Raw genomic sequence first — 12411 nt, 5'->3', positions numbered from 1 at the left:
TGGCTATGCCCTGCTAAACTTGCTTTTGTGTCTCAATTATAGTAGATATTCAAGCTTAAATACCTAATCAAAGCTACTCTTTCTCATGGGAAGAAAAATCACCTTACAATAAAAAAACCATACTAAAACAGAAATACACTTGAAAATGGAATCAGCTTGGCAACTCATTCTTTGTCAGCAAGTATTCAGTCTCTTATATTTAACTTCAGCTGATAAAGAAGATAAATGTTCAAGTGATGGGCTTCAGATGCTGCTGTAGCTCCTACCAAGAACATTTTCACAGCTCCTTCTCATGAATAAGTTCATTGGAGCAGAGAATGCAACTCTTGGACCAATTCACTTTGTGTTTCTTTTTGATGTAGCCACAAAGGGAGAACTAGAGCCCTGGGTTTTCCTTCAAATTTAGTACAAGCATTTACCTCAGAACAGGCTGCCAATGGCCCCAAGAAGGTGAGGCCACACTGTACAAAATCAGCACATATATTACAAGCGTTACTCATAAATTTCCCAAATGTGGCAGCAAGGAGAGTTAACTACTCTCTCCCTCCCTTTCTCTCTACTTTGTCCAATGTGTTAACCCATCATTCGGATTGCTGACTTTCTAGCAATATTCCTTGGCTTTGCAAACACTTCATTTCAAGAAATTGCACTCAATTTGCTAACTTTCCTCAGAATTTCAACTTCCTCAAAGGATTTTTCATCTGATTCCAGTCAATGTGTAGATTTCTTGTTCTTCTTTTTTTGTGCATAAGGGAATAGACAGAACCTGCTTTAATTTTTCTCTTTCCCCTGTTCTTCAGTTTTCATAAAACGAAAAGCTTTGCTGAAGAGTCTGAATTTTGGGAAAAAATCCAGCTCATCTGTCAGATATTTGTAGAGTTATGTAAAATGGAATGAGAGTTGTGCAGCTTAGAACAGGAAAGGGGAAATGGGCTTAATGCAGTATGTGTTCTATGATATGAAAACTGTATGAGAATCAGAAAAATAGCTCCACACTGATCTGGTCTAATTCAAAGCTCTCATTCTTCCATCAACTCATGCATAAACCACTAACATTTACTTTCTTATCAGAATAATGGCATGGCCACATTTGGGCTAAATTAACATATCTATTGGTTATAATCACACTTACAAAGAAATTAGCAGACAGTTTCTCAGTTTTGAAACTTCAGACACTTACGTTTCACTTGCTCTGTTTTACTTCCTTCGAGAAAGACCAAGAGCAGCAACAAAGAAAAGATGTATTTCATGCCTCCTATTTTGAACTTTTTCCACATTTGGGCTACTGCAAAACACAACTCAGAGCCTTCAAGGTATGGTAGACTCAAGCTGTTGGAAAAAAAGCAGAAATAAAAAGAATTTAAAAAGAGTCCTTGGAACTGATGGACCTCACTGACACATAGCCTTCTAACTTGCTAGAAAAAAATGCTGGAGAATTGAGATCCTCCTTGCAAGCATTATTTGCCTGCTTAGGAGAAAGGACCTGCTTCTCCTGTCTTGCAAAGATTGTAAGAGAAAATTCAAGTGAGTGACTATGTATTTCTGTTGAACACTAAGGGGGAGATCTTTATGAGCAAGTAACAGGAAAACAAAAAATAAAATTTGAAATCCTCCCTGCTAAGGGAATGAATGTTGATTTCTCAAGAGATGGGGGGGGGGGGGGCGTGTTAAACTTTGCAAAAGGGTTATTTTGACAATCAGAGTGAAAAGTAATAGAGGCCAAATGTAATGTCTAAATAGAAGTTAGACAACTAGCTTCACACTACTGCCATCATGCATTGTGTCAGAGATCAGTTTCTCCTGTGTCCTAGCAATGATCTATATGGATTTCCAGTATGTGTCTTATGTTATAAAAGATAGCTGTAATTAGCAAGTGGATGTAATTCAACACCTGAAAAGTTTTATTGCTTGAAAAGATTCAGACATACTCCTCTATGTCAAGTCCATAGAGAAATAATTTAAAATGAGCTATTTTAATGGAAATAGTTTCTCTGACACGACCATGCAAAAGACTGCTAAAGCAACTACAATTCTTTAAAATGTGACACTGGCATTTGCATGCTAAGGAGAAAAAATCTTAAGCCTTTAGATCCTTGAACACACACACACACACACACACACACACATACACACACACAAATGATGTATCTAGTCACAAGTCATTTCCATAGATTTGCAAAGCTCTTCCCACAGGAGATTGGAAAATTCTTAAATATTTGAAAAAATACCACATTCAATCAGGGGTAAGGAACTGAATTCAGTGATATTTTCAGAGTCCAATCTGAATTAAGAATTGGTAGGAACACAGAAAACATTAAGAATTTGAAAGAAGATGCCCAACTGGGAAAAGGAATTCTCATTTGCCTATGAAGTGGATGTTACAGCTTCAATTATTTTTTTATTTTTTAATTGTGAAAGTACCATACAGAGGGGTTACAATTACATGGGCAAAATAATGAGTACATTTCTTATCAAGCATTTCTTCTCAAGCATTGTTGCCTCCTCCTTTGTTTCCCCTTCCCAACCCTTCCCATGTCCCTCCCCCCTCCCTGCCAAAGTTGTAAAGTTGGTTTTTCAACATAAGGACTTGCACAAATCATTGCTGCAATGGGTCCACCTGTATCCCTATTTAAATGATTTGTTAAATGTCATAAAGTTTCCAGGACCAGTCAAAATCAATTGTTTAAAATTATGAGTACGTAGCTGATGGCAAATTGATCCCAGAGATAATTTGTGCTTTCAAAGAGAATTTGTGGCACCTGGCAGTATTCTTTCTCCTCTCTCCTCTGTCATCTCCTGGCACTTTAACCAGTGATCCAATTCTCCCTGCGCATGTTCCTAGTCTTTCAAAGGCCTGAGTTCTGATAGCTTGGTCAGTTCTGTGAGTCTGTGATCCACTTTCAGAATGTCTTTGTGGTCTGAGAGCTACCATTCCTTTGAAGCAAGGCATTTGCATGAACAATTTAACACAGCTAACCACCTCAGTAACTTTCTTCCTGAGATTATTTTACTAAGGTTGTTCCCTCAGCCCCCAAAATACAGAATTTTTAACTTCTAAAATCTAATTTATTACAATCATATATAGATCTCAAGGGGTGTTTTGGAAACCATGGCTTTTAGATCTCCCTATGCAAGGATCAACAGGACTGTTATTCTTGTACAATGGTTGGGCGATTCAGTGAACAGTAGCATTGCTTCATAACTCAAGCTGGCAAGAAAATAGCCCTTAGATTTTTTTTTTTTTTTTGCTTTTCTTGGGTACTAATTTTATGAGCAAATAGAAAAGTTGGTGACTAGAGTAATTAATCTCTTTTGGCATTCCTGTCATTTGTGTGGCCTCCTAGGTGGTGATAGAGAACATCAGAAAGTGAATCATGTTATAAATATTCATTTTTTTGATTTACAAGATTCTGAAGCCCTGCCTTTGTATTCTTGCAAAAATAGGAGTCACAAAGAGTTTCTTCTCCAGTTCTCACCATTTTTCAGTTTCTCTTCTTTACCTTTTAATTTGGAGGGAGTGGGGTGGTTCAAGATATTTGTTGGGACAGCAGCAATAAACACTGCAAACATTGCTCAGGAAACATCCGACTCTATTCTTGCAAAGAGCCAAACTGTCCTAAATTTTTCAAATTATACTTTGACCCAGTTAACTGGAGTTATTTCGGCATTAACTCTGTCTGCTTCACACAGGCCATTGTACCATTGAAATTGGGCTAGGTCTTTTGCAGGATACTTAGAAATGTAGCCACCAACATGTTTTGGGGGAGATCTGGGAATCAAAAAGTAACAAACAAAATTGCAACTAACAGTAGGAGTGAGGATTGGATGGGAGCATGTGTGCTCTGCTTTGCAAGAAATGTGTTGGATGCCAAGGAAAAGGTATTCACTTATGCCTATAATAACATTCATGTTGTTTCTTTGTGTCCAGCAAAGAGATCAACTGCTCTTTTTAACTGCAAAGCAGTCTGAGCCATCAAGTGACAGGCACCCACTCTCAGAACAGTTCTCCTGGATAGAATTGGATCAGCGGTATCTCAAAACAAAGCTAAGGGGTGAGCATATGTCAGCCGGTTCTTCACAGCCAATGATGTCTGTTTAAGTCTTCAGAGGCTTGACTGACCTTGTAATCTCATATTCACTATCATCTGTCCAATAGCCCCTAAAGTAGCAATTCCCTTCTGACGAACAATACAAAAGACACCGAAGTCTCAAGCTCTTGTCCATCAGCTCAAATTCTCTCTCCACACTACCACCCAACAAGAAAAGCTCAGTTAATTCCTGGTGGGTTGTCACTGAAAATAGCTATTTTAGCACTAGGTTTATCTTGTCAGAGGTAATGCCTTCATCACCCCTTATGATTGGCAAACAATGCCCACTTTGCATTTCGCTTGCAAGACACATCCCTACCTATAATTTCACTTTATTTCACACAACTATGCCTTCAAAATAAATGGGTAGTGGGGGAGGGGAGAGAGAACTCAAATGAGTTGAGTTAGTGGCAAGACTCAGGGCAGTGGGAGGCAGGTTTTCCAGGCCTCGTGTTCTGGCAATACCACTTTCCAAGTCTCAAACTGTGTCCCTAGTAGTCTGGACAGAGAATGTGGCAGATTCCCAGAGGTAAGAGGAGCCTCAGGTCCATTCACCCTGTTTCATTAACTTTAGTTCGTATTAATCAGCTACTGGTCCAAAGCACTACAGTTAATGAGAAAACAGGCTCCTGGACACAGGCTGTAATAAAGGAAGGAGGCCAAGTCCCTTAGGTAAGTTGATAGATCTGCTTCCTAAAGGATAAGATCCTATGTAAAACTACAGGCCAGGCAGAGTGACCGGTAGTGGGTTCGAATCTAAAGCCCCCAATCTGTGTAGGCCCAATGCCCTGTCCTTCACCTTCATCCTGGTTACTGGCAGCTGAAGCTTTGAACGGTTGCAATAGCATGTAAGAGAGTTCAAGGAGCCCTGAGTAACTTGCAGAGCTGCTTAGACCAACAGAAGACACCCCACCTGTGCAAAAGCTGGCAAGGAAAGTGGAAGAAGAGGACGCAGGGCACTTGCTCACTGACCTGATCACTGGCCGCCTCTGTCTGCCACGCGTGCACGCGCTCTGAACTCTCCGGGGCGCTCCTCCGAGGTCTGAGACTCGCAGGTTGTGGTGGAGTTAGAGTGCGCGCAGGAGGTGGGGGGACTCCAAAGTGGGTGGGAGGAAAAACATCACCGCCCTCACACCACGAGGGAGTAGCAGCGCCCTCCCCTCCCCTCTTTACTCCCCTCCAGTGGGCAGAGCCTAGGCGCGGGCGCGGCAGCCTGGGGCCACCTGCCCGCCTGTCCGCCAGCCCGCCGGCTCCCTACTTCAACCCAGAGGCGCAGCCCTGCTCAGGCGGTAAGCCCGCAAGCACGCACCCCTGGCCAGTCTTACAATACAGCTTTATTCCTGCTCCCCCGACCTGATAGTTTAAAACCAAGAGAAAGTGTGTGGCTCAGCCGGCCACTTTCCCATCACACAGCGCCCCCACTCCCCCTCTCCTTTGGCTAGGCAAGCCTTGGGGTCTTAAAGGGACCGCACAGCTGCTCTGGTCCCCCGTCCCTCCCCTCTGCACTGGATGCATCCCACAGCTCTGCCACTGGCGCACACCAGGGAGATCAAGCCTTCCCTTGACTCTCTGGCTCAGAAACCCTGCACCCTTTCTTTTGTGGGACAATGACCTTTCCCTGCTCTCCTGGTCTGTGTGCAGCATGTAAATGAATCATAAACCCGCCAAGTATCATTTAGGGGCATTTGCCATATCCTCAACATATCAAATGAAAATACTTTGGTGGGCTAGGTGAAGCTAGGGAAAATGAGGCTGGAGGGGGCTTACAAATCCATTTTCTGCTACAAAGAGGGCTCCCAAGCAACCTGGAAATGGACCCTGCTAAAGATACTCCCACCCTACCACTGTTTTAGTGGTCCATAACATTCAAAATTGATATAAGGTCCAGTCTTAAAATCACAACACTGCTTATGCCTTAGGTGATACAGACTATTCCAAGGAAGTGTTCATTCCATATAGTATGCTTGCAAAGAAACATCAAAAGTCATCTAAGGCCTACGATAGCACTTCATCTTTTTTAAAAAAAAACTTTTTGTATGTCCATATAAAAAGTAAAATATATTAATTGTATACATAGTAACGACACAAAATAAATAGTATATTATTTGTACAGAATAATGAGTTTTATTTTTACACATGTGTAAGAAGAACTTAGATTATATTCATCTCCATTACCTTTTTTTAAAATCTGCCGCCTCCTTTTCCTGGTTCTCTTCATTTCCCAATATTCCCTAAGGAAAGCATTTGCTTTATGGACATTCTCCATGAACACTTTAAGCCTCTGAAGAGAGCTGTATGATTTTTTCTACATGAACTGGGTATTGGTCATCCTAAAATGTGAATAAAATTATACAGTATTTTCATAACAGCACATTGTATTAGTTTTCCAACCCTTAGAACAAACTGAACTGTCAGTGTCCTCACATGTGAGGTGCTAGGGACATTCTAAGCCATTCATCTCAGTCTATTTTACAGAAAGAGAATTGGATGTGGGGACTTAATGAATCTCAGGTCACACAGCTACTAAAGGAAAGACTGCACATACAAGTTCATATTTCCTGGCTTTGAGCCCATTACTTTCTATTTCCAGTATACTGATGCTCAAGAAAACTGTAGATTCAAAAATTATATTAAGTGAAGTAAGCCAGGCCCAAAGAAACATAGGTCCCATGGTTTCTCTTATTTAGAATAACTAGTATATGTCTGAGTCAAGCAGAAAAGGTCAGATAAGTTGATGTTAGGGAAATGTACCCTAAGATATGTATTCAAATGCTTTTTTTTCTTTCATGCAATTGTTTCTAACATATTTATAAAATTATTTCTTTGTTGCTTTGTATGTTCCTCCCCCATGGTATAACCCCTGCTTCACTCTATTTGAGGTTGGTATAATTTGTGGAGGGGAAGGGAAAAAACAAATCGTTTAAATAGGGATACAGGTAGACTCATTGCAACAATAAGATGTACAAGTCATCATGTCGCAAAAGGAAGTTTACAACTTTGGTAAGGTGGGGGGAGGGGGAGAGGAGTATTAGGTGGGGGGGGCAGGGGGAGGATGGGAAGGGATGGGAAGGGGAAACAAAGAAGGAGGCTACAATACTTGATAAAAAATGTGCTCATTATCTTGCCCATGTAATTGTAACCCCTCTGTACATAAAGGAGAGCAAGGCCTCTCTGAAATGTATGCAGGGCAAAATGTCAAGAACTACCTCCTGCTTAGATAGCCATACATTGACATATGCATTCAATTTGGGCTGTAATGGATTAGTCTGAGCTTGGAGATTTGTTGCCTTATAGCTGTTTTGGAGCTGCTTTAATGTGCTAATATTTTGTCTCACTAAACTGTGAGAACACGGGCTGTTTAGTTTTCTTTGTGTGTGTGTTCCCCACTCCACATTATCACTTCCAACATGCTTACAATATTCAGAAAAAAAGTTTTGAGAACTAATCTGAGACAAGCATGGATACTAGCATTAAAATAAATACTCATTGAGATTTAAACCTTCAATTTTCTATTTTAGTAATGACTTCTCCCTCCCATTGGTTGATGTAACACTTACAGTACTGCATAAGAAATCCCCAAAACTAGTGACTTAAAACAACTTAATAATGTCAATTAGTTCTATTGTATTAGTCTAATCAAACTTGCTTAAGATTTTCTGTAGCTTTGCAAGCAGGTGTATATGAGCGGAGGATGCTGGCATTCTTTGAAAGATCCTCCATTAGTGTAAATGATGTCACTCTTTTACTTGAGTCTTGATTGACAATCCAATTTGTGTACATCCAACATTAACTTCCTACCAGGTCTTATATTAACAAAACTGATGATCATGCCTTTTTTCTCTGTTCATGCTACTTTAAAAAATATTTTGAGATAATGAAAAATTCACAAGTTGTAAGAAGTAAATACCCTTGACCCAGTTTTCCCAAGGAGCATTATACATAAATGAAACTTATTATCACAGCTAGGTAATTGACATTGATAAAAAAATCTGTTTACCTTACCCAGATTTCATCAGTTTTAAATGTACTCATTTGCTTGTGTGTAGAGATGTATATAATTGTATCATGTGTAGGCTCACCACCCCATCAAGACACAACATGTGATAACACCACCAAGATTCCATCGTAGCCTTTTGTAGCTACACCCACTTTTCCCTTCCTCTTCTACCCTTGACAGCCACCAGTTTGCCATCATTTTAATATTGCACAGAACTATATTGCATGAAACTTTTGTTTTGGTAATTTTTGGGGGAGGGGGCCCGGTCATGGAGCCTGAACTCTGGGCCTGGGCGCTGTCCCTCAGCTCTTCAGCTCAAGGCTAGTGCTCTACCACTTGAGCCACAGCGCCACTTCCGGCTTTTTTCTTTTTGCTTATGTGGTGCTGAGGAATCAAACCCAGGGCCTCAGGCATGCAAAGCAAGCGCTCTACAACTGAGCCACCTTCCCAGCCCTGCATGAAACTTTTGGATAATGGCTTTTCCACACAACATACTCCTCTGGGGAAAAAAAAGCATCCAAATTGTTCTAGGTATCAATAGCATTCTCCTTTTAATTGTTAAATGGTCATCCATAGTACAGCTGTGTTTAGCCAGTCATCCATTGAAGGATTGATCCCTTACTTTGGTTACTACAAATAAAGTTACAACGAATATTTTTCTAGAGATTTTTGCATAAACACATTTTTATTTCTCTTGGATGAAAGTCCAACCGTTCAGTTCTTGGGTTGTGTGATTCATTTTAAACTTATTCTTTTTAGAACAATTATATTCATTTGTATTCCTGTCACCAATATTCAAGAGCTACAGATTTTCTATGTCTTTGCCACCATTTGTTATCATTATATTTTTAACTTTAATAATTCTGGTAGATGTACACTTATAATTCACTGTGGTTTGAGTTTACATTTCCCTAATACCTAACTTCTGATTATTTGTTTCTTGCATTTTCATCCTCCTCCTTTTCCTCCCTCTTTCTCATCCACTTTTTGAAATAGAGACTTGCTTTGGTAGACAAGTCTGTCACTAAATTCATAATTCTCTTCATTAAGCCTCCCAAGTGCGGGGATAAGAACCATGAGTCACCACACCACATCCTAACAATATCTCCTTTCTTCTCATGAACATATTTATCCTCTGTATACCTTTGCAATCCATTTTCTCATTCTGTGGTTTACCTTCTCATCCTCTTATCATGAACTTCTACAGAAAATAAGGATTTCATTTGATAATACCCAATTTTCAAAATGTCTTTTTGTCTGTGTGATACTAGGAATAGAACTCATGGATTTGCACTTACTAGGAAGCACTCTACAACTTGAGCCATACCCAAAGTTTGTTTTTGGTTTTGTAGGGGTACTGACTGTTTTGCTTGTAGTTTATTTGCTCAAGGTGTCCTCAAACTGTCATCCTCCTATTCTGGTTTCTGAGTAGCTGGGACCATAGGCATGCACCACCACACCCAGTACTCAAAATTTCTTTTTATGGATAATATTTTCATATTAAGCCTAATATCTCTTTGACTAGGCCCAGATACAAAACATTTTCTCCTATGTTTTTGTTCTGAAAGCATTGCAGTCTTAATTTTTACATTTAAATCTATGATGTATTTTTAGTTAATTCTTACATAAAAGGTGTTTGATGTTCATATCTTTTCCATGGATGTCTAATTTGCTCTAGTGTCATTTGGTTTCGTGCATTTGTGTGGTTGAGTTCTCGTTTCTGTATCCTGTTGATTTATTTGTCTATTCTTCCACCAGAACCACACAGTCATGATTATTGTAGATATCTACAAAGTCTTAGTATCAAGTTCAGTGGTTTCTCCCATTTTTTCAAAACTATTTTCCTTAACCTGGATCCCATATATTAGCATATAAACTTTAGGAAAACCTGTCTGTGTCTACAAAAAGCTGCTGGGGTTTATATAGGATTTGTATCAAATTTACACGTCAACTTGGGGAGAATTGATAACTTTAATGTGTTTGGTATTCTAAATAATAAATGATATATCTCTCCATTATTTATGTCTTTATTATTTTCTTCATCATTGTTTTGTAATTTTAAGCATAAAAATCCTCTCCAGTGCTGTGAATATGGCTTACTGGTAGAGTGCTTGCCTTGCATGCATGAAGTCCTAGGTTCAATTCTTCAGTACTACATAAGCAGAAAAAATTGGAAGTGGAGCTGTGGTTCAAGTGGTAGAGCACTAGCCTTGAGCAAAAGGAGCTCAGGGACAGTGCCCAGGCCCTGAGTTCAAGCCACAGTACTAGTAAAAACAAATCCTCTCCATAGTTTTCTAGAATCATAACTGCATAGTTCATTTTCACTGGAGCAATTTTAAATGCTTTTGCATTTCTATTTAACTTTCTAGATATCATTGCTAAGATATATTAGTACAATTGTTGTTGTGTGCCTATCTTTTCTACTATATATTGGAATTCCATGGATTTTACAGTGATTATTACTGAACAATATTCTTACGGCACAAATTTAAGCTATTTTGTATGTCAGTTTGGAGGCTTGAACCCAGGGCCTGGGTGCTGTCCCTGAGCTTGTTTGCTCAAGGCTAGTGCTCTATCACTTCGAGCCACAGCTCCACTTTGGGTTCTTAGGTAGATAGTTGGAGATGAGGGTCTCATTGACTTTCCTGCCCTTTCTTGCTTTGAACCATGATTCACAGATCTGGGCTTTCTAAGCAGCTAGGATTACCGGTGTGCACCATCAGTGCCCAGGACATTTATAATGCATCTTTTCCCACTGGAACATGAAACCGTCAGATTATTTTATTAACTTAAAAAATGAATGGATTTGTAATAAATTTATGCATATATTATGATGAGTTTTCTTTTAGCCAAAAAAATCAGATCAGGCTGAATATGATTGAAATACTTCATATACATGTATGAAAATAGGATAGGGAAACTAATTAAAAACTGTCCAGAAACAGAGAAGGAGGATCAGAAAAGGGGAATTGGATGAATTTGATCAAAATATGTTATATACATATATTGAAATATCACAATGAAAGCCCTTTGTACAATTAAATATATACTAACACAAAAGAGGGAAAAAAATCAAAGTAACCTGAAGTGTGTGATAATCAGATATTATATTCAATATATAGAAGTTGACAATAATTCATTTAAAGACCTTTAACAATAATCATTAAGTATTAACACTTTTAAGTATCAATGGGCTACATTGTTGCTGCTATGAATTCTTTATTACTGAATTTTTGTCTCTGTTCTATTTTCCTCTATCAATGGTTTCTAAAAAGTACTAGAAAACAGATTAGCTGTCATTAGTGTAGATCCTTTCTTATTTCCAGCTTTCTTCCTTCTTGCAATTTGAGCTTGGCCATCTGATTTGCTTCGGCTAATGAAACTGATGTCAAACTTTAAGATGCACAATTTGCCTAGTTTCTTCTTCCTTCCACAGGAATAATTGGTACAGGTTTCTGAGTGACTAAAATAAATAAAACTCCCAGCAGTCTTATTATAGATATGTACAGTAAGTGGTAATGGAATCTTTGTGTACTAAACTTTGGAGATTTGGAGGTTGCTTATTTTTGCAGCCTAGCCTAGCCAATCCTTACTGTCATGGCTACCTAAAATTATTCTGTTTCCTGGAAATTTATGAAAAGCAGAAAAATAAATACAATGTGTATCTTATGGAATCTTGAAACCAGTGTTAATACAGACAGGTACTTTTTGAATCCAGGGTCTAATACAAGCTAAGTATATTTTCTTGTACTGAGGTTCGGTCAGCCCTAGAATCAGATACTTTTTGGTTCAATATATTATATTTAGTGAAGCTACCAGTTTCCATTTATGGCTTTCACTTATTTATAGCATAGGAAAGCAACTTAAGATATATTTTGATTGGGTTTTGTGTTGTATGTGAAGAATATTTTTATTTAAGTGGTTTTAAATTATTATTTCCAGCCGGCCCAGTGGCTCACACTTGTAATCCTAGCTACTCAGGAGGCTGAGATCTGAGAATCAAGGTTCAAACCGGCCCTGGCAGGAAAGTCCGTGACACTTTTTTTGGGGGGGGGTCCGGTCATGGGGCCTGAACTCTGGGCCTGGGTGCTGTCCCTCGGCTCTTCAGCTCAAGGCTAGTGCTCTACCACTTGAGCCACAGAGCCACTTCTGGCTTTTTTCTTTTTGCTTATGTGGTGCTGAGGAATCAAACCCAGGGCCTCAGGCATGAAAGGCAAGCGTGCTACCACTGAGCCACGTTCCTAGCCCTTCTGTGACACTCTTATCCCCAATAAACCACTAGAAAACCGGGAGTGGTGCTGTGGCTCAAGCGGTAGCTGAAGAACA

General features: G+C 39.3%; 1 protein-coding gene across 3 annotated transcripts in view; it reads right to left on the bottom strand.

The window, feature by feature from the left end:
- Positions 1-5431, bottom strand: part of Chrdl1 (chordin like 1) — a 118776-nt gene extending 113345 nt beyond the window's left edge. For 2 of the 3 annotated variants that reach the window (XM_042690082.1, XM_042690083.1), the window contains exons 1-2: positions 5061-5427; positions 1181-1329 (exon numbers count right to left, since the gene is read on the bottom strand). In XM_042690082.1, coding sequence (XP_042546016.1) covers positions 1181-1277 — 97 coding nt within the window. In that variant the 5' untranslated portion in view covers positions 1278-1329; positions 5061-5427. Of the gene's footprint in view, positions 1-1180; positions 1330-5060 lie in introns of all 3 variants that reach the window. The other variant, XM_042690084.1, reaches the window with a different exon arrangement.
- Between the last annotated feature and the right edge of the window lie 6980 nt (positions 5432-12411).

The sequence above is a fragment of the Dipodomys spectabilis genome, unplaced genomic scaffold (genome assembly GCF_019054845.1).
Source record: "Dipodomys spectabilis isolate Male_0828 unplaced genomic scaffold, ASM1905484v1 ptg000132l, whole genome shotgun sequence".
NCBI classification, from domain to species: Eukaryota; Metazoa; Chordata; class Mammalia; order Rodentia; family Heteromyidae; genus Dipodomys; species Dipodomys spectabilis.
This window is presented reverse-complemented; position numbering and strand designations above follow the sequence as displayed.